We start from the raw sequence: 23,527 nt of genomic DNA, 5'->3' as shown, positions 1-23,527 counted from the left end.
ATTTCATCTTCTAACTCACTTACCCAGAACTCATCTCCAACGTTGCAGGCCACACAGACCTCACTTGAACTCCACCTGAACTAGGACTGAAGATGTCCATGGACTCGGTGCCTCTGCAGAGCCTTTTACTGATCAGGTCTACTGTCATCTCCACACCAACAACCACACAAATGAACACCATGTTGTTGTTTCAGCTACTTGGACTGTTTGGTGTGAGTATCGGTCTAGAGCTGACTCAGATTTAAAATGTTACTGTTGTTTTAAACAGACTTGCCACCACTGGTTTTGTTCACTGGGGGTATAAAGACAGCCTAAACAGAAACAAATTCATGACAGGTCAAAGAACAGAGAAATAATGCCATGAACATGTTCTTTTGCAGTGTTTAATTTCCTATTTAAAGTATGTATATGAGTAGTGTGTTCACTGTCATCTTACTAGCTCTCTAATTCTTATTAGTGTGTTTCTATCTTGAAGGCACGACAATCAGGTCTGAAATCTAAGAAAGTTGGGACTTTGGCCATTTTAGTTAGACCCCCAACTCTCTGACAGAACTTCCAGTAGGACCATAAGAATCATTTGACCAAAGTGAGTTTGGGGATATTTTCACCAAATTCAACTTCTTGGCCCATTAAGTTCTATGATCCTTTGCAGAATCTTCTATTATTAATATGATATTTTGATGTGGTATAAAGAAACACTGAAAAGAATGAAGACATACGGTACAAAGCTAGGTTGTAGTTAAGATTAAACGTCTGCTAATATACTACTGCAAAAAAGAACACCACTTAAACTCATAGTTATAATTCTCTTGACAACTCAGCTCCCCAGATGACCTTTCTTTTCCACTTCAGCAAAACTGTAAAGTCCATTCGAACCATTAGGACAAGAAAACATTGGCTGAGTCTGTTGCCCAGGTGTAAGAATTAATAAAAATTCAGAAAGATATCCATATACTAATGGGCAATAGTAACGGGAATCAAGACAGACCTCTTACATGATAAATATGCATCAGTGAAAGATTTCAAAAAGGAGCAATTGGTCATTATGTTTCCCTCCTACAAACATCATCCAGTTGCCTTTATTACCTGTGATACATATACACATACACACACACACACACACAGTAAAAAAAAAAAGTTAGTAGGGCTTGGCACACAATTAATGATGGACAAATTATATTTTCAGTTCCCACTGAAATGCACAAGGAACGCTGAAAGTAAAAACTTGCCCTTTAATCTTCACTTACCACAAGTCTATGAAAAAACTATTGGTACGTTAATAGAATACAGAGTCACATGGATGGATGGCTGTTAACAGTATCTTTTTGGCTGTGTCTATATAGGTGAAGGATATAATCAAGAAAGACAGTTCAGAAAGCCAAAGTCTTAATTTCAGAGCTTCAGTTATCTAGCTGGGTTGTTCACAGACGTCACAGAAACGACAGCCAAATCCTAGTATGGACACAGCCAAACCCCAGATCCCAAAGGCAAAAAAAAGAAACTGGATATAAGGAAGTAACAGTGAAGCACTGCAATTTGAACAAGTTATGAGACATTACTAGGAGGGGTATGGAATACAATTTCCTCTTAAAACAAAAGGCTGGACGCTCATCCAAGTGCTGTGTGTTTTTCTTACTTCCACAGCTACACGGGAATGCAGAGAACTCAACGTGGATGACGTGAAAAGGCCACACGATGAAAATGTGGGCAGTAAGGACTCTGACACTGCGAGAAGGAAGGTAATTCAGCTCAGGGTAGAGAAGGCTGCACATGGGGTCGTTTTGCAGTCGTTTTTGCGGATTAGGGATGTTTTGTTTTTTTAAAAAAAACACAAAGAATATGTGACTAGCTCTTCTCACCTTCTCCTAGTGCAGGGAAAGAGCAACGCAGTAAAATGGAGCCTGAGGGTGTTAATTTTGAAATAAGGAAGGTAATTTGTTGATGATGAAGGTTGTTGCCAAGAGAGGTTGGGAAATCTTCCCAGAAGGGTTTTAAGATAAGAGCAGAGGCTCCTGTGTCTGCAGGACTCTAAGAGGGTGCTGCTGGGAGCAGAAGCATACCTCTTAGGATGCCCAGGCCCTGGGCTCATGTGCACTGTGTGTATATACACACTTTGTTGGGCTTGTGTTGCACGAATACTCATGCATACGGAGTCCATATAAACTGGCACATAATCGATTTGAGTGAAAAGTCATATAAATCTGCCATTCCCCCCTTACCCCACAAACAAAAGGGAAAAGGAACATTTAAAAATTCAGACCTATGGCAATGGGTCAGATCTCTACCATATCCTCATTCAAAGGAGGGAGGTAGAAGAGGAGAGCAAAACCCAGTTTGGGATAAATGATTCCCAAGGCCTCTCAGCTATACTTATGTAGCTGGCTCTCATTATACGTAAGATACTCAGCACACGGGACCAAGTTAACAAACAAATAAAGAACAAAAAGAAGCGAGAGAGATTCTTATACTTCCACATCTGGAAAGAAATCTACCCTGTGGATTGACATGTTAAGGTGAACTAGGTAAACAGGCAGTAGTATATCAATGGGCTACTGTATTCTAACAAACGTGTATTGTTAGTTATTGTTTCTCTTTTCAAATATGAATTTCTTTCAGGAGGTTTACTTCAAAATGGTGACACGATCTGTTTCTTCTCCCACCTCCCCCGCCCTCCACTATAGATGATACTTCCGTAAAAGTTCAGATTGCCATGGATGTTTTCGCTCAGGGAACCTCTCTGGGATTTTGATCTTCAGGAAATCCTGGATGCATTTCTCCAGCTCTTCCTCAATTGAGAGCTTTTCCTTAACAGGTTTTTTTTTGCTGCTCACGTTTGACTCCCTGGAGCCCGAAGTCAGAGTCCGGAGCAGATCACTTTTCCGTCGCATCTCTGACTGCTGGATCAGTTGGACGGGGCCCTTCTTGATGGGACGGTCCAGAGTCTGGATGTTGGTCTGGCGCGTCACAGGCCCACAGATGACTGTCTCCTGGGGAGAGCTGGCCTCAGACTGGCTGTCGCAGCTGGAGCTGGAGAGGTCATTGCAAGAGGTGCCACTCTCTCCTTCTTTGTCACCCTTGCCATTCTTGCAGCAGCAATCACAGTGCGAGGATGACCACCGAGATGGCTCACCTGCAAGGAAGCACAGGACCCAAGGGATGAATGCCAGGTAGCTCAGTGTGGAGTAACAACACAGCATGTGAACACACACACACACACACACACACACACACACGAGCATCCACAACCATGTCTTTAGAAGAAATGGGATGGCGCACGGAATGGGCTGCAACAGGAGTACCCAAGTTCATCGAGCGAAGCAAGTTCACGATGGCGTGCTGCATGACAAGGAATATACCATAATGCTTCAGCCCATGGGCACTGGAGTCAGACAGTTACTCAGCTATGCCATCACTAACCTTGCTACACTGGCATATCCCTTAAATTCTCAAAGCTTCAGTTTCCTTATCTGTGAGATGAGGATAGTAATTTCCCCACTTCCAAGAGCTGTAGGGTGGATTTAGACAAGGCAAGTGAAATTCTTAATGCAATGTGTGGCATGCAGTAAGCGCTCAATAATTGCTAGCTGATTTTACTGTGGCTGATGTTAAACCCTAATCCAATGCCCCATGTTATTGCAGCCAGGTAAATAGGGGGAGTCTAGAAGAGTGGAATGACAGCTACCAGTCAGGGAGGGCTTACTTTGTGCTGGCCCCCATGTAAGCTCTGTGCATGCATCAATTCACCGGGTCCTCATGATAATTCGAAGAAATCAGTAGCTCCACTCCCAGTTTCCATACAAGGAAACTAAGACCCTGGGAATTTAAGAAACTTGTTGTAGTTTGCACTACCTGTAAATGGCAGGGCTGGGATCTGAATACAGGTCTCCCAAATACTATAACCAAGGCTGTCTGTAAAATTCCTGCTTCTCTTTCAAAACAATTTTCAAGGTTTCATTCCCCTCTGAATCCTTGTTTACCTATCCTCAGAAGTAGTTGTTAAATTTTTCCTGTGAGTTATGGTCTACTTTTGTAAATGCATCTATTATTGCACATATCGTATTTTGTTATAGTTCTTTTCTACCTTAGGCATCTCAGCTACTATACCATGAGTGCCCTGAGGTGGACAAGGTGAAATGTTCTTTGTTGTCCTCCCAGAAGATAGCTCAAGTCACAGTGTAGAAATTCATTAAAATACTATCCTAACAATAACGTTTAAATACCTGGATCCAGCCATACCTGAAGCTAGACCTGTCAATGAGCTTTCACTTATATGACCCACTACAATATATTTAAGCCAGTGTGAATTCCTCTCTCCCTATTTCCCTAAGTCTTGATTCATAGCATTGCGTTGAGCTATCAGATACTCAGTTGGTGGCTCCCTAAACTAGGAAATCCACAATTATGGCACAAAGCAATTTCCTAAACATAAGTCACTGCTCCCAGCCTTCCACCCTCTGAACAGCCACAGTCTTCTTGGAGTCATGAGTTTAATATTGTTTACTGATCATATGTTATACGCTGGGTACTTCATATAGTTCATTGCACTTAAGCCATAAAAAAAAGGGAAATCAGGGCTTCCCTGGTGGCGCAGTGGTTGAGAGGCCACCTGCCGATGCAGGGAACACGGGTTCGTGACCTGGTTCGGGAAGATCCCACATGCCGCGGAGCGGCTGGGCCCGTGAGCCATGGCCGCTGAGGCTGCGCGTCCGGAGCCTGTGCTCCGCAGCGGGACAGGCCCGCGTACCGCAAAAAAAAAAAAAAAAAGGGAAATCAATCCCCTTTATGATGCTAATATTGAGGACAAGGATAATGTGGTACGTTTATACGTTTTAAAGGAGACCTAGTTTTGATTTGCACTATATCTTATACTCATAAATAATAAGTCGCATGATAATAAGATCTCACTTTATTGTCATTTCTAATGTGGTCAAAGTAGAGGAACCCTAGAATGGAAACCATTAGGAAAGTTATATCCTGCCGTCTTTTACAATGCCTGCCCTCTACATAGCTAAATGATTTAAATATTTATAGCAATTTATACATTTTTCCCCTGAGATAGTAAAAAAAAAAAAAGTCCCTGTAAAGCACAATTCCAAAAGTCTCTCTCACGTATACCTGCTCTTCTGAACCACTTTTTAAAATGTGACTGAGTATTCCTGTACTTATATACCCATTAAACGAAAGGCAACAATCCCATTAGCTAGAAGGAATCACCACAGCAGTAATGTCCTACTTATCTCAGGCTATTACAAACAAATCTCTTCCGTGCAACAGAGAAACTGTTCAACACGTGCCAGCTGGTAACAGAAAACAGCAGCAACAGAAAATGCTTTCTGTCTGCCAGCCCAGACCCTGAGGTGAACGTTTTTTCTCCTTCAGAAGGCAGACTTTGCCTCTGCCTCTCCAAACCTGACCATCCCTATACTAATATGACTCCATGGAAAAATGGCTCCAGCTAACTGGGCCAAGGAAAAGTAATCACCTCAACCCAGAGTTGATCTAGTTTTATTTATTTTTTTTTTTGAGAAAAGTTCAGAAATTGAACTTAGCCTTAAAAAAAAAGAAAGAAGGGGAACAGGAGAAAGACAGAGAGGAGACGAAGAAGGAGATGTGTTGGAGTACTCCTATTACCTTAAAACAAGACGACAAAATATTTTGGCCATAAAACCTGCTGTACCGGTCGAAATACAAGCCTGTGTTTCTCTGCCCAGCAGTTACCTTCCCCTGAAAGTCATTCCATTGAGTAGACTTGGAGGGAAACCTTAGGCTTTTCTAAAAGGCATTTTAACAACGCAAACACCATCATGCGAGGGAGTCCTGTGTATTCATGTGGAAAACTGCACGCAGCCCTCCAAGATCTGTCCAAGCCAAGAACCTGGCACAGATGCATTATTTCCTCCCTGGACTGCCAGGATGATCACGGATTTAAATGTCAGCTGGGATCCACCAGCTTCTAGGCAAACAGAAGTATTACTTTCCACTTATTCTAGGCGCTATCACTACTAAAGGGAAATGAAACAAATTAATTTTAGTGGAGCTTGTCATACTACCACGTTTCAATATTTAACGAGCACATCTGAATGTTTTACTATTTTGGAAAGATAATTCATAAGATGGCTTCTGAAGTCTACATATTAAGGTTGAAATCAAGGAAGAATATGGGATTAACACAGTCTAGCTGGAGGTGCTTCGTGAAGAGTCATTATGAAATTTGAAAAATAATCAAACGTGAGAAGAGAACCACACTGTTTCTTTTTTGGAAGCAGTGTCTGGCTGATCACCCTCTTCCCGAGAATTTAACCACAGCAGACAGATGTTATAAACCAGAACACAGAAAAGCCTTTCGCCCTTGCAGTCCCACTGACATGTACTCACCTGTTGTGGAAAGTGTAAATACATCTATGAAAGGTATGTTCTGTAACTCTAGGTATTCTAGGATCCCCCCAATTACAGCAAAATATGATCTCCTAAATACCTTGGTACTTCAGGTTGCAACATACTTTTGCTCTCAATTTGCTGAGGTTTCAATGCTGGCTGGAATAAATCTCTCCATTTGAGGAGAAAATAGGTTACAATTGATTAGTCAGATATAGGGAGAAAGCCATTTCATTGCCAGGAAAGTCTGATTTATTGATATTAAAAAAGCAAAACCTCCACTGCCTTTCGAGGGGTGTATTAACTAGTTGCTGGTCAAAGAGCCTAATAGCTCTTCCTTAGTTTTAAATAAACCATTGCTGAGTTTGTTGGATTTCACTTTTGCTGCCTGGCACATAATAGAGGTTTGATAAATGTTTGATGATTAAATGAATGAGCCAGACACATGTGTTGAATTATATCAAGTTGATAATGTAGCAGACAGATGTCAGGCTCCAGAGTCAGGCCCTGAAATATGTCAGCTTGGATCAATTACTTTACCTCTCTGAGCCTCAGTTTCCTCATCTGAAAAATAAGGCTAGTAATAGTATCTTCCTCATAAGGGTTTTAGGAAAATTAAATGAGATAGTTAATGAAGGTAAAGATGTTTCACGGTTTGTGGCATCCAATACGCATTTCAATCAGTGTACACGTTCCACATTTGTTCTACCAGAAGCCAGACACTGATCTACATAAACGAAAAAGATCAGGAGCTTGTTAGATATGATGATTATGTTTCCACTAACACGCTATAAAACCAATTCTTAGGTCTGGCTGGAGCATGATGTTGGGAAGAACACTGATGCTATAATTGGACTCGTCAGGAAAATGTACACTGAGCATTTCATAATGTCTGACTCTATTTGGGACTGGACAGGAACATAGTATATGACCAGGGGATCATTTTGGAAGGAAGGTTCCTTCAAAGTGCAGTGCTTAGAATTTCACAAATGGATGAGTCTTCCAGGATAAAAATTTACTTTAGGACGCATCAAATAAATTTAAACCCAGAGCCCAGGGAAATTTGTAGTTTGGATTAAATGGTGAGCGGCAGGAAACTCAATGGCCTCAAGTCCTTAAACACTGAATCTTCCAACATTTTACAGCTTGGAAAAATTGAGGACCAGTCAAGAAAATTATATGATTACACTCGGCCCCTTTCCACTGTAGCCCTAAGTCTTTACTGACAAAGAAGGAATAAAAGAGGAAAGACAACAGAATCTTTCTCCCCTATGAAAAATTCAAACCGGACTGCGTGAAGCACGACTTAGAAAACTCACAAAGTGCTTATGCATTTTTAAAAGAGGCAGCTCTGCAATCTACCCACACTTCAAATTCTCCACCTGCTAATGGTTGTGAACACAATGCACATCATTTACAGCAACAACTGGGAAAACTGCTTTCCCCTGTCTTCTCTGTCAATGATGTAGGAACCTGCCAGTCTGGGAGCTAGGTGGTCAGATTTAATTTATCAAGGCTGCTGAAACACTTTCTCGGTGTCCCAGATGAAAAGGCAATAATGCCCAAATTGATGTTTTAATAATTCTGCTAACCTTGGAAAAGATATTGCATAGTGGAGGTTGGGAATAGGCAGACCGTGCAAGCATCTGAGAAAAATACATCTTCCAGCTTGACAATCATTTCTTCCTTGTGGTTGACCTTTTCCACTCAGGGACATTTGGCCTTGAAGGGACCCAGCTGGGGATCCTCATTAAGACATGGCAAGTTTGGGCAAGAGCAGACAGTTAAACCACCCACGCATCTGCCAGGGCCAGTCAGGAAAACAGACATTCCACCTGTTATCTGAACAGGGAGAATTTAATATAAGGAATTGGTTAAACAGATGTTGGAGGAGTCAAAGATAGTGACTGCAAGAGGCCGATACCACCCTTAGGGCTGGGGAGACAAATAAAAGAGAGGGGGTTACTAGAACCTAGATGCTGGCAAAAGGCATCCTATGGGAGGTGAGACCCAGGCATGTGAGGAGGGCACCATGACTGCTGGTCCTGGTATCTCTGAAGAAGACTGGCTCTGGGGATTACAGAAAAAAAAAAAAAAAAAAAAGAGAAGTGGAACCAACTGCTTCTGGGGTAAATAAAAGTTGAGTTGATTCTGATGAGCAGGAAGCAAATAAGGAGTCCTTCTTCTCCCCCTGTTATTACGGTCTTCCTCTAGCGCCCCCTACAGACAGAATCTAACAGGAAGCCAGCTTGGCCAATGAAAAGGGTGGTTAGTTGAATCCCAGCCTCAGCGTCAGACAGCACAGTAGAGAGGGGTGGGTTTGAAGCCGAGAGACAACAGCTTAATAACAGCACACAGACCCCGCCAGGGATGCAACAGAAAAGAAAGACACAGCTCTCGACCTGCTGGACCATGACTGCAAATGGAGGAGTTAGGGAATGGAAGTAAGAACCACCATCTCGGGCTTCCCTGGTGGTGCAGTGGTTGAGAGTCCACCTGCTGATGCAGGGGACACGGGTTTGAGCCCTGGTCTGGGAGGATCCCACATGCTGCGGAGCAGCTGGGCCCGTGAGCCACAACTACTGGGCCTGCGTGTCTGGAGCCTGTGCTCCGCAACAAGAGAGTCCGCGACAGTGAGAGGCCTGCGCACCACGATGAAGAGGGGCCCCCGCTCGCCGCAACTGGAGAAAGCCCTCGCACAGAAACGAAGACCCAACGCAGCCAAAAATAAATAAATAAATTTATAAAACAACAACAACATCATCTCAGTTCAGTTGCTGCCCAGCTGCCCTTTCTTATACCTTATTAAGTGTTTTGCATCTGATCATCCCTCTACCAGCAACTTATTCTTCTGACTTTCACCTGTTCAGCACTTTTTTGTCCATCCCTTTCTCAGAGCGCCTTACCTATTCATCCCCCAACCCAATTTAAGCCAGTCCTAACTTCCAACCTGTTTCTATCACACCACCACAATGATAACTATGGATGTGTTTCTAGGTTGGTTTAATGTCCGTTTCCCTGTGTTAAAGCCTGCGTTTGTTCTCTTCTGAATTCTAATGCACACTCCAGGGTACATGAACACTAGGCTACCAGGGCAGCAGGAAATACCTGCATGAAAATGAACGGGAGAGGAAATGGATGATGTGTACAGAAAGTCATTTTTGGTTTAGAGGGTTTGTGAGAGGCAGTAAACCTTCCACCAAAAGAAAAAAAAAAAAAGACAGAAAAAACTGACCTGCAAAATGGAAAATATTTATGCATATCACTAGACATTTATATGCATGTGACAAAAACATATAACATGCTGATCAACAGAGATAACAGCAAAATCCATCCAGAACTGAATAACTGTATATACAGATTTTCTAATTGACCGTCACTCATAATCATTTATTAATATCCCAAAATTCCCAAAGGCATTATACAACTTCAGTAAAAATGAACTTTCTTAACCACTCAACTATGGTCTCTAGTCACATAATTTTCCACTTTGGTGATGCTCAGACACCCTCCTAGCTCAGGCTTTTCACCTGTGAGGTGTCTCTCTCAATAAAGCAATGCGATCGTGTGTATAAGTCTGTAATCCTGACCTTTAACTTTCTGGCCTACTGCCTTGCTCTTTCAAGTGCTCCTTGATGACACATTTATTTCACATTCTCCAGGGCCTTTTGTCCTTCTCTTGCTTTCCTCCTCTTTACTGTATTTCCTCCTTTTAAGTCTCAGCATTTTTCAGCTAAGATCATACTGAATTACTCCTGTCCCCAAAGTCCTTATTTGCCTATTTCATAGGGAGTTCTGTGGCCCATCTGATCTCTCTTCCCCCCCAGTCTTGGGACTTGCTTTTATATTTTTCTTCACCAATTTTCATAAACTTGAACAAGTCCCCCAAATAATAAGTTCTGCTACAACTCCTCTCAATCAATATCTCAGAGTATTTTATCTCTTAGAATGAAATGTATATGAAATTATTACAGGGTTTGCATGTCCCCCTTTTCCAGTAAAACCACCCTTCTTTTCCTTTAGGGAACTGCCTCTTCCCTATCACATCCTGAAGGGGCTGTCAACCATGGTGCCACGTCTGGCCATAAGGGGAGGACACATGGACCAAATGTGAACTTACCATCTCCCAGCTGTAGTGGATGATTCAGGCACGGTCAAGTGAGCCAAGCTGGGTGAATCGGAGTCCCCACTGTGACTGTTTTACTTGAACTTATGGGTAGTATCTGCCTTATGATGTGGGATGTACCAAACCAGGAGGATGTGAGTTCACTGGCTATTTTCCTTACCAGTTCGAGAGAATATTCATGCATGAAGAAGCCAAGCAGGACAGGCAAAGCTGACAAAGAGACAGAGCCCTACATCTAGTGGTATCACAAGTTGGCCCCGTTCCCAGCATTATAATTTTACAAGCCAAGAAATTCTCTGTTGGCTTAATCTAGTCAAAGGTAATTTTGTGTTACTTACAATAAAAGTCTTGAAAACTATATCAAATTCATATTAACACCTTTAATTTCTGTCTAGTTTACCTCTGTCATCTTCTTAACACTTGTACAATTCTACCACTAATATTGGCCAGTGCTTTAGGGCACAAGTACTGTTAGTTTTCTAAGCTACTTTGTTGGTGACTTGTTTTTTTTCTGGAATCATAGCCTCTTTGCTACACTAGTCCCGACAAATTTGACTAACACTCTCAAGAGACATACTAAGGCAATACTGCCACCTGTTGTACATAGTTATTCCAACAATAAATAAGACAATAGCTCTACCTCCAAAACCAGAAACTAAGCATAATAATAGATATCATTTATTGAGGACTCCTATGTGCCTAGCATTGTGCTTAGCTAATCTTCACAGTAACTCTACAGGTGGATTGTTACTATCTTTCCTTTTTGAGGAAGACAAAACTGTAGCTCAGAGTGGTTAAATTATCTGACCCAAAGTTGCAGAGTCTACATGTGGCAGATTAAGAACCCTGATCTTAGACTTCCAGCCCCCAGAACTTAAGAAATAAATTTCTGGTTTTGATAAGAAAAAAAAGAATTCAAGTCTAGGTCTCTTTTAACGCAAAGCCTCTGCTCTTTTTGGTGGACATATTATTCAATATCACGAGAACTTTCTACTAGAGATATTTAAAAATACTAATAGGCCAAAAGGGTTAAAGTGTGGACTTTAAGACATGACAGTCCCAGTGGTAACTTTTCCATCCCTTTGGTAACTTTTCAAAGTAACCGCCTGATCGAACAACTTGAAAATCCGGGTTTTCATAGGTTTTTAAAAAATCATTATATTTATATGAGAAATCTCAGCTCCCTTCCCCGAGTTCACTGGAAAGAACTGAAAATGACTAAATGAAGGATGAAGAGCTCTGGTACATTCCTGATGTGTGGGGTATGTCACGCCCCTCCAACCATCTTCTGTTCTACCCAGGCTGCCCTGGTAGCAATCAACAGTGTTTCAAGTATACATTTAATTAGCACAGGGAAAAAAAGCCCTTTGCCATTTAATTAAGATTTAATATTTGCTAATACTGTTTAATGAATTTTCAACAACCAACCAATATATGATACCTCCTCAAAGTGGGGAAAATCAAAACACAATAATATATGGCTTATGGGTAAATGCAAACATACATTTCTATTGATTCTCCTGGTAAAAGAAAAAAAAGCCAAATTAACCCAGATCAGTTGTCCAAGAGCCAGAGTACCCTGGGAATTTTTTGAGAATCACAGATAAAATAACTGTCTTAGAACACTTACAAGTCATAAACTGCTTTGAAGTCGGAGTTAACCAGAAAACTTCAGAGGGTGAGAAAGCCAATCAGGATGTAGTGCAGAACTCACTGTAGACAGAATCACGGAGTGCGAGACCTGGAAGGGACCTTAGAGGCCACTGAGCACGCTTGTTTACAATGAGGAGAGAGAAAGAGTCCTAGCAATAGTGTCAAAGCCCAGCTCCAGGTCTGGAGCCTGTCTGGGACCTTGCCAGGGACGGAGCTGGGAGGGTGTAGAGCCATGTAGGCAAAATCAGACCCAAGTGGAGAGGTTTTCGTATCTGAAGAGTCTATCGCCTGGGGGAGAAAAGCTCTCAGGAAGAGACCATTATTGAGCACAGTGAAGATAAACACAGGGCAGAGCAATCTGGAGAAAGCAGATTCCTCTAATATGACCACATGCCTAATGGAGAGAGACAGACAGAAAGTCAGACAGACACTAAGTGATGCTAACACTGACCTACGCTTGCACCTACCCTATGCCGTACACAGTGCTGGACACTTTACCTGTATCATCTCATTGAATCTTCAAAACCAGTGAAAAGAGGTAAATAGTTACGGTGATGAATTCCCACCTCCCTGGGGGAAAGAGGAGGTGCGTGGGGACCAAACTTCCCCAGGCGCTAGGGAGACTGGCGTTTCATCATAGGGATTTACTCAGAATCAGCATCTAAAAGGCCTGCTTTTAAACTGCACACACCCTTGATGGAAGAATGAGTCTGACACCTCCGTGTGAATGAGTTTATCACAATGCCTGGACCTGACAGAGGAAGCCTGGGAACTCACATTAGTAACTCCCTGCAAACGACATTACTGAATTATGAGCTCTGACCACATGTCAGAGGTGGTCTAAGTGCTTTACAAATATTTTTATTTTATTCTAGCAACAACACGAAGGCAGAGTTTCTCAACCTCGGTATGACTGATGTGGGGGCCGTCCTGGGCATTGTAGGCTGTGAAGCAGCATCCCTGGTTTCTCCCCTCTAGCTGTCAGTAGCACCTCTGCCACTCAGGCACGACAACTACAATCACCTTTAGTTGAGAACCACTGCTCTGTGGTTAATATGATTCCCATTTCATTAATGAGGAAACCGAATTTCATACTTGTCGACTCATTTGCCCATGAGTCACAAAGCTAATAAAAGATGACACCAGGATTTGATATTTGGTAGATCTGACTCCAAGACTAACTCCTGTTCCATCGGTATTTTGTGATGTTTCAGTGAAATGATATCTTTTTGAAAGGAGCTTATTGGGCAGAGACCTAACCATTCCATTCACTGTAAGTTCCAAAAGAAGGCCAAAGAAAGGAAATGAAGGAAATGGAGTTGCCCTTTCACTTTTCATAAAATGAAAAGAGCACCTTATTCTCACCAGGCTGTCTTCAGATGATAACAGAAAAGAAAGATTTACAGAATGTAGCAGCTCCAACTGAACATGGATCTCTGCCAATTGGCCACTGATTAATTACTCTTCTTTTAATTAGGATTTCAAAATGGGACAAAGATGGCTTTAATCTAGGATTTTCCCATATAGCCAGAGCCTATATTCCTATCACGTAATAATAATAGACAACATTAAACTGAGTGTTTACTACATGCCAGGTGCTATTCTGCACTTTCCCTGCAGAATCTCATTTGAGATTTACAACATCCTTATGAAGTGAGCGCTACTGTCATTCACATTTTACAGGAGAGTGAACTGAGGTACACAGAGGTTAAGCAACTAAAAGGCTTTAAGAGACGAGCTGTGATGCAGACTCAGGCAGTCTGATCCCACAATTTCCACAATGAGGCAGGTAGTAAAGCCTAGTGGTTCAGAAACTGGGCTTTGGCGTCAAAGAAACAGGAATAGGTCACAACTCCGCTGGTGACTAGCAGTTTTTGTCATCTGAAAATGTTGGAAATAACAATACTGCTCCAGTAGGAGGGTGAGAATTTGTCTCTAGCATGATAACAGTGCCTCGAATATATTCAATACACATTGGATATTTTTTAAAAAGATAATTACTTTGATACCCAAATTAACGATGTTCATATCAATCACAGTTGTAAAATATTTAAAGGGTAGTTTCAATAAAGATACTTTATAGGTCATCTCCCGTCTTTCTGCTTTTCTTTCAATAGACAGTCTACCCACAGCCCAACTTCATATTACCTAACCAACGTCTCTACTTTCTACTCTCATGGGCTATTTACCAAAGAATCGATTCCATTCGCATAATTTATAATATTTAGGAAAGCACCGCTGATGAACAGAATGATTAAGGGAAGTTTTCCTCCTCTTGGCTCTGGAGCAAAGATTGCCTTATATGACCAGCATGTCATGTCTTGTTGCTCTAAGGGCAACAAGAATTCCTAAAAGAGGGGGTATATTATGTTCTGTGATGATAGTTCACTATTACTCCTTTATATATGATTTGCCTTTTTTGTTAAATCATATTAATTACAAACAAATGCACAACCTCATAAGATTGCCCAACTCACCCTTCTTATAGGGAGAAATATCTTTCATGGTGGATCCCACCATTACTTTTATGGTTAATTCACTTAAAACAGATATTCAAGTGGTTGACAGATGTATCCAATAAGCAATGAATGCAATGGAGTGCTATCAACATAAATTAGCACTAATGATTTCCAGACCAAAGGGGATGGAAAATATGATCCCTGTGATAACCACGGGGAAGTTAGATTGTGAGATTCTTGAATACTACATTGCTTGGCCCCTGGTTATTAAATATATTATTCCCTTTGCATTAATAATTAGACCCTTAGTAACACACTCGATTGTTAACATTTGGAAAATACTGTAGAAAGGAAAGAGCTTTTAAAAAAGATAACCAAAAGAGTGGTATAAGATAAAGGTCCAATTTCATTCTCCTGCAAGTGGTTATAAAGTTTTCTCAACACCATTTATTGAAGAGACTATCCTTTCCCCATTGTGTGGTTTTTTTTTTTTTGGCTCCCTTGTCAAATTAGTTGACCATACATATGAAGGTTCATTTTTGGGCTCTTGATTCTGTTGCATTGGTCTGTGTCTATTTTTATGCAAGTGGCATACCTGTCATACTGTTTTGATTACTATTACTTTTTAATATAATTTGAGTTCAGGGACTGTGATGTCTTGATGCCTCCAGCTTTGTTTATTTATTTATTTTTAAAACCAGGATTGCTTTGGTTATTCAGGGTCTTTTGTGGTTCTGTATAAATTTCATGATTTTTTTTCTATTTCTGTGAAAAATGCCATTGGGATTTTGATAGAGGCTGCATTAAATCAAAATGGATTAAAGTATTAAGCATAGGATCTGAAACCGTAAATCTCCTAGAAGAAAACATAGGGTAAAAGTTCCTTGACAATTGGTCTTGTCAATGACTTTTTTGGGTTGTGTAACCAAAAGCTCAAGCAACAAAAGCAAAAAAGTAAGTGGGACTACATCAAACTAAAAAGACTTTGTACAGCAAAACAACCAACCAACCAAATTAAACGGCAACCTACAGAATGGGAGAAAATATTTGAAAATCATATATCTGATAAGGGGTTAATATCCAAAAAAATATTTAAAAACTCATATAACTTAACAGGTAAAACAAACAAACAACAACGAAACACTCTGATTTTAAAATGGGCAGAGGAACTGAATAGACATTTTTTCCCCAAAGAAGACATACAAATGGCCAACAGATATATGAAAAGCTGCCAGGAAAAGGAAGAGACTAAGGGCAGAAGGGAGTAGGATGAAGATAATTAGTTAAATTTGAGAATTCTTATGGGCCTGTAGAAATTCCAAATTGAAAAATCTTGCTCTCTCCCCACATCAACAGTATTTCAAATTTCCTTTTTCCATGCTTCTCCTCTAATTCTATACAATAATTCTATGTGACATACATGCAGCTATATAGTTACATGGGGTGGTATGGTACAAAAGAAAAAAACTGACCTTAGCAAATGAATATAGGCTATCGTCAATTTTTTCATAAAAATAATTTATTTTACTCTTCATGCTAATCTTGTCTTTCATTAAATTGTAAGTTCCTGGAAAGTAAGTTCCCATTTGGAAGAGTTCCTGGCTGAAAATTATGCTTGTTCCATTTTGACAAAGATTTGAGAAGAGTCATGACTTAACAGGCGAGAAGAAATGAAAAAACCTAGTATTTGTAAAACACTTGATAGATTATAGAACCATTTCCATTTTTTATACCTCATTTGATCCTCACACTTATTCACTCAGCACTCAACTAATATTTGACTGCACTCTTAGGCAATGGGTACACAGCTGGTCACTGGTACTTTACATTCTAGTAAGGAAGATAAACACTAAACAAGTAAAAGATAAAATTTCAGGTAGTGATGAGGGCTTTGAAGAAAATAAAACAGGATAATATGATGGAGTGAGTTGGGTGAGAGAGTTGTAATCAACAGATAGAATGGTCAGATGGCATCTCCAGAGAAGTTGATGTTTGAGTGGGAACCTATTGTCCACAAGAAGCCAGTCTATGAAGATCATGTAGAAGTCATTATAAGCCAAAGAAACATCAGATGCAAAGGTCCTGAAGTAGGAATAAGGAAGAATATGCAAGGAACAGAAAGAAGACATGCATGGCTTGAATATGGTGAGAGAGGAAGAATTTCAGAAAACGAAGTTGAAGAGAGAGACAGTGGCCAAAATGTAAAGAACTACAAAGGCTACGCTCAGGAGTTATGTAGGGCAATGAGAAGGATGGTTTAAACAGAGGAATTACACGATCTAATTTATCTTTGTTACAAGCTTACTCATGCTGCTCTCTAGAGAAGAGATTATAGGTGAGTAAGAATGAAGGTAGAAAAGCCAGTTAGGGTGTTATTACAGAGTCCAGACATGACTCATGGGGGTGACTTCTAGGAACGGAGATGGAAAGCAGGGACTCTATGAGACAGATGTCCTCATTCCTGTCTTACAGATGAGGAAAATGAGGCTCAGAAAGCAAAGGATTTGTCTAGGCTGGGTATTAGAGTGGAGAATTTTTCTGTTTCTAAGTCCAGTTCTTCCCCCATTATGCCACGGTTGTATCAATGGTTAAGGCATCCCAATATACAGACTATTCAAATCTTCAACAATCACTCAGTTTTTGAGAGATGTCTCCAGCTTTATCCTGTACATCAGAACACTTACTTGGTTAGTCCTTCTGCTGATCTGCACCTGCTGGGGTTGTTTGGTTGACTTCACAAACTGGAAGCCTGGAGTTTAATTTCACCATCAGGAATCATTATATTGTTTGTAAACAATGACAGACGATGATAAATATGCATTCCAGTTAATTACTGCCTTCCCATGTGCCTTCTTCACTTTCTCATTTCCATCATCCTGTCACATCTTAATACCTGATTGTACATCCTCTACAACAGGGAGAGAGAAAATAGCTGCAAACACATTGAAATGCAAGAAGACAGCCCTGCATCCTGTCAGGTTCTTGGGAACAGAAGCCAAACCTGAAGTTCAAACACTGCTGAAAATTAACAGGTTTTCAGTGTGTTCAGCTTTATAGCATCCCTTTGGTTTGTACATTAGGTTTTTATTCAAGGGGCAGTTTCGAATAGATTTCCATGACAGCCCCACCCCTGAAGCTGAATTAAACAGTAAACCAAGTTCCATTAGGATCTGACACGTTCGGCTTTTTGTTATTCTCTCTTTCTCTCTTTCTTTCTGTTTTGACAGCAGGACCAAGGACTAGTTAGTAAACATTCTAGGATGGGGTTTCTTTAGCTATAGAACAGCAGCCTCTGCAGCAGAATTCTTGGAACAGAGAAAGAAATCTCCATATGGTTTATTTAATACCAACAATTCACATACAGTACAGTACAGGTGTTATGTACATCAAGGAGCAGTACATGAGAAAGGCAGTTACGCACGGTGGTGATGAGCTTGGGCTGTGACGTCAACAAATCTCAGTGTCACTGCACTTCTACGTGTCGCTTGTGTGACTTAAGCAAGTTGCTGAACCTTGTTTTGCTCACCTGTAAAATGGGACCAATAGCAGCCCTTGAGCTAAGATGCCTTGGTTCCATGGGCAGGCGGTATGCTGCACCAGTCGTGGTACGAGACCCATGCCCCAGCCCTGATATGGTTCCAACAATTTATAAGGCCTTGGCCAAATTATTAAAATCCCTATATTTCTCTCATCCCTAATTCTGACAGTATTATTACCCTACTTACAGCTTGCTAGGTTCTCTCTGTCAAATAAGAATATCCATGAAGATATTTTGCAAAATAATAATAATATCACGGCATTTAACTTTGAGGTAGAATTTGTACCTTTGGTATTGTTATCATTCTTGTTTTCAGCCTTCAGTTTGGTCTCATTGACACTGGATTACTCTCCTTCACAGGACAAAAGGGACTCTTGATCTGGTATTTGATTCTCTCTTTAAACTGGTCTCCTTCCATGCTCTTTACTCATTCCTTAGTTTTTGTGTATGAGGCTTCTTGCCTCATTGACTTTACTCAGATTGTCCCTTCTGCCTAAATATCTTTCCTGTCTCCTCTTCCCTTTGTCTGAGTGACTAATCAAGGAAGAGTCAGCTTAGTTGCACCTTTTCCAGAAAGTCTCCTGATTTACACCAAGCCCAACCCAATGCCCTTAGAGGTCGAGTTATTGACCCCTCATCTGCCCTTTCACCTGGGGCACCTCTCTCCTGCACTTACAGTGCCGTGTTGTACTCTGTGAGTGGCTCCCACATCAGACTCTGGGTCCCTTACCAGCAGGGACCATGCTTATTCATTTTCTAACCCCATAGAAAAGCAGAGTATTTGGCACGTAAGGGCCACTTCACTTCACTCCCGTCAATGGAGTGAACAAATAGATGAATCATCTTTTAATCAACTAGGCTATCTGATGACAGATTCACTAAGTACTCATTACATTTAAATACACATATCCCAGTGATTACTGCCTTTCCATCACAAGTTTGTACTTCATCTGAGCAAGCTTCATTATTTTCTTAACTACCTCACTTGAAGCTTAAACTACTTTCGATCTATGGCTATATGCATACTTTGTTTAGAAAATTTCTGCATTCCCCCTCCTCTCAGATCTTCAAACACCACTTTTGAATAAAAAGTCTGTGTAGCATAAGGTGTAAAAGAATATTGTGGGAAAGACAATTTCTAAGTGTCTATCTTTTCAAATACTCATCTGTACAGTCATTACAAGAGGCTATTTGTTTCTTTTTCCATTCACCAGGAAAAAAGAAATGTGGTATAGTATCACAGAAAGTGTTGCCAAAATAAATTCAAAAGCCGAGATCTACCCAACTCTCGATGGATCCATCAAAAATACATTCACTAGTCAAATAAGTCACTGAATCGTGCATTAAGGAAAATGAAGAGTAAACCTGAGACCACGGCGGTGTATCTTCCTCAGCTGAATGAGAAATAGGCAAGAGAAGTTTGATAGTCAAATTGTACTGTAACGTGCCCCTAATGAGTCTAGCCTGGGATACATTGGGTGTGTGTGTTTGTGTGTGTGAGGGGCGGGGGAAGGGAACGAATGGACAGTAAAAAAAAGCAATAGAGCAAGTCAGAGAGAAAACAGAAGTACACACTGAGTTGGGAGGCAGGTTACGTTTTCAGTCGTAGTAAATTTTAGTTAAAAGAAAAGCATACGTGTATTTTAAGTTAAAATGTAAGCGTTAAAGGTCAAAAAGTCATACACTACTCTGATGCTATCCCTATTGTTCTAAACCGCAGCACAGTTATACTTTTTGGTTTGTGCATACGACAGAAGTATATAAAGAATTAAAAATAGTGAAAATATACAGAGAATTTAAAATAGCCTATGCATATAAAGAATTATACATGCTTTTTTAGATATACCTAAAGAAAAGGGTTAAATTCCAAAAGAATCTTCTTGTTCCTATAATTTGAAGATAATGTGTGTATACCAAATATTTATTTCTATGAGTAGAGGATCATGGAAGTTTGGCACAATTTTAAAATGGCATAATATGAGACATGGCAATGGCTGCAGATTATCTGTGAATCAAGTTTGTATTTATAGTATTTCTAATGCTGCAAACAAATTTCCCTTCTTTGACATTGTAGCAGGAGAATCAGGCACTGACACAGGGCACCAAGACAATTATGCCTCGAGAGCTGCACCTATGTTCAGACATCCCCAGACTGATGCACTCCCATTTGTGCAAGTCCCTTTATTAAAAAGCAAAAGCTACCAAAGATTCTACTCCAATACTTAAATACTCTCTGAATATTGCCAGTCCTACCTAGAAACATCCCTTCCCCTTCCTTCACCCCACTACAAATCGTTTAAGCTGCTACAATCCCTGGCTCCCTCATTCAACCATCAAGGTCAATGCTCTATTCTCCAGTAAAGATAGGTACGGTTGCAGAAGTTGAATGTACCTCCTTCTTCTCATATGTTGCTGAGGTACCATACTCAGTAACCCAGGAGGCATGGAGATAAATTCTGGTTAAGGGGAAGGAGTCTCCTGCTTTGGAAGGGAGGGGGCCATGTAGAAGCAAAAGAAAGTTGAGTGAGACTCTCCCACTTGTATCTCTCCCATCTGCTCCAGACTCAGGGCTGTGCCCCTCCTCAATGCTGCCATGTTGATGGAAAGGAGGAAGGGCATGCTATGAGTCACAGGGAAATGCTGGAGGTGGGGCCACTCAGACAGCAGGCAGTCTGTGACCTCCTACGACCAATGCTTGTAGCAGTCATCTCAAAACTTAAGGCTCCTGATATGCTCAAGAACATGAGTTCCCTGAGACCAAGTGGTTGTTGTCTCTTTTACCTACCGCTGTATCTGCAACGCCTACAAGGATATTTGCACGTGCTAGATACCAACCCAAAAAGTTTCAATTGAGTGAATCACCGTGTTGCACTGGCTTTGGCCATTATTTATATCACCATATTCCTATTCCAGGAAAGCTTAGGTGGAGTAGTCTTTTATGGCTCTAAATTTCCTCAAAGATTTTACCAGATATTTAATGATACTTTATTAGTATCATTACTTTCTTCCTTATTAGAAAAAAATGTCAAGAATGATGAGGTGCAGGGTCCCCGTCATCTCAGATATTTGACAAGAAAAAGGAGGAAATCTCAAGCAGAAGGTGGAAACTGCTTCAGTGCCTTCAGAATGTGGTTACTTCAAAACATGGTGTTATGGTGTTGAGGTCTATAAGAAAATGGTAGCACAATCACTCCCCGGATGGACCATTTTTGGTGGCTTGAAACTTCAAGTCTATTGTTTTTTGTTTGTTTGTTAATTTACTTGTTATTATGAACATCTCTCCATCAAGACCATAAAAAGCCCAAGCCCAATGCTCTCTTAAAAGGAATTAAAACTTGGCTTAACCCAGAAAAAAGATATGACCCAGGCAAAGAAACCCCTGGTAAGGGGAAGAAGGCATCTCACACCACCAGCTTAGTGAAAAGAGAATCAGGTTTGAGAGGAGCTTCCTTCTCAGAGTTGATTTATCAACAAGGGATCTTTATATATGAAATCCCAAGACTTCCCATAGAAATTGTAATGACTTTAAAAAGCTTCTGACATCTAATTAGGGACCTAACCACAAACTTTAGCATTATTTCTATGAGGAAATATCATATAGATTCAATGTTTATATAATTGCAGAAATGTGACCCATTCATAATTTGGGCACCTCCTGAAAAAGTTGGCTGAGAGAAGAATCAACATTCCCTGAATATTATCAGGAGCAGAAGATAGAGGAGTATTAATAATAATTAATAATAATAACAAGGACACACTCTCTTAGAAAACACAAAGTTGATTGGCACCATGTCCGTGTGACGAAAACAAAATATAAAGTTGGTATGGGTACTTCTAGTTTTATGAATGCTTTGATTTTATGGAAGATAAGGGTAAAGTTGTTTTTTCCTTTGCGGTACGCGGGCCTCTCAATGTTGTGGCCCCTTCCGCTGCAGAGCACAGGCTCCGGACGCACAGGCTCCGCGGCACGTGGGATCCTCCCGGACCGGGGCACGAACCCGCGTGCCCTGCATCGGCAGGCGGACTCTCAACCACTGCGCCACCAGGGAAGCCCTAAAAAGGTAATTTACACTGAAAGAAAATGAGGTAGAGACTGGTTGGATGGGTAACTTCCTCAATTCTAACTTATGCAGCAAAATAATGCATAGCATAAGGATTTAAGACAAGCATAGAGCTGACATATACATGTATGTGCTTAGGGTCTACTGATTCACCATTGATTTCCCCAGCATGGCTAGAATACCAGTTAGAACAATGGTGTGTCAATTTCTTATCAAAAGAAATCTGAGCGTTCAATCCTCCATGTCTTATCCCCATCTGTGACCGGGGCACGAACCCGCGTGCCCTGCATCGGCAGGCGGACTCTCAACCACCGCGCCACCAGGGAAGCCCTAAAAACGTAATTTATACTGAAAGAAAATGAGGTAGAGACTGGTTGGATGGGTAACTTCCTCAATTCTAACTTATGCAGCAAAATAATGCATAGCATAAGGATTTAAGACAAGCATAGAGCTGACATATACATGTATGTGCTTAGGGTCTACTGATTCACCATTGATTTCCCCAGCATGGCTAGAATACCAGTTAGAACAATGGTGTGTCAATTTCTTATCAAAAGAAATCTGAGCGTTCAATCCTCCATGTCTTATCCCCATCTGCTAAATTTACTGAGTCTGGGTTCAATAGTACACTGAATATCTTTTCCATGAGGTCATACTGAAGTCAGAGGGGGCCACCTCTGAGACCTTAGAGAAATTAACTCTCGCAGAGGGTTGGTACATTTAAAAATCTCAGTCCTAGTTTAAGGCCAGCCTAAAACCAGGAGAGTAGGTAGCTACTATAGGGTATGATATTAGAATTTTGATGTAAGCACCCCTCCGCTTCTGCCCAAAATACCTCTTTCACTGGCCCGTAAAGAATTCTACCATGATGAAAATGGTAAACAGTAACAACAATTACTCGAGGCTTAATAGTTTGTTAGTGGATTTCATACAGATATAACCACAATTTAATCTTTAACCTGTGAAAGAAAGGATTCTTTCTTCCACTTGCCAAATTAATAAATTGTGATTCACATTAATTAAGGGCCTTTCCCAAGGTTCCACATTTAGTGTGGCCTCAAATTGGGTGCTTCTGATGCTAAATTCTATCATTGTTTCTCTTAAGGCATTTTTGCTTCAAGAGTCTCCTATGAAAATCCACACACACAGTAAACACGTAGTGAAGTGGGGAGGAGAGACTGACAGCTTAGGGTGAAACAGCTTCTTTCCAACATCAAGGTGAGAGGAAAACTAGAGAAGTGGGATATATTTCAAGTCCCTTTTTTTTTTTTTTTTTTGGGGGGCGGGGGGCCCTCCCCCGCCCCGCCCCTTCCCA

At 40.8% G+C, this 23,527-nt stretch overlaps 1 protein-coding gene across 1 annotated transcript in view; it reads right to left on the bottom strand.

Moving 5' to 3' along the window:
- Window positions 1–2,647: 2,647 nt before the first annotated feature.
- KCTD16 (potassium channel tetramerization domain containing 16) overlaps window positions 2,648–23,527 on the bottom strand; it is a 260,449-nt gene continuing 239,569 nt past the window's right edge. The window contains exon 2 of the mRNA XM_024752426.1: window positions 2,648–3,130. Coding sequence (XP_024608194.1) covers window positions 2,676–3,130 — 455 coding nt within the window. The 3' untranslated portion in view covers window positions 2,648–2,675. The remainder of the gene's footprint in view (window positions 3,131–23,527) is intronic.

The sequence above is a fragment of the Neophocaena asiaeorientalis genome, unplaced genomic scaffold (genome assembly GCF_003031525.2).
Source record: "Neophocaena asiaeorientalis asiaeorientalis breed wild unplaced genomic scaffold, Neophocaena_asiaeorientalis_V1.1 scaffold204, whole genome shotgun sequence".
Classification (NCBI taxonomy): Eukaryota; Metazoa; Chordata; class Mammalia; order Artiodactyla; family Phocoenidae; genus Neophocaena; species Neophocaena asiaeorientalis.
This window is presented reverse-complemented; position numbering and strand designations above follow the sequence as displayed.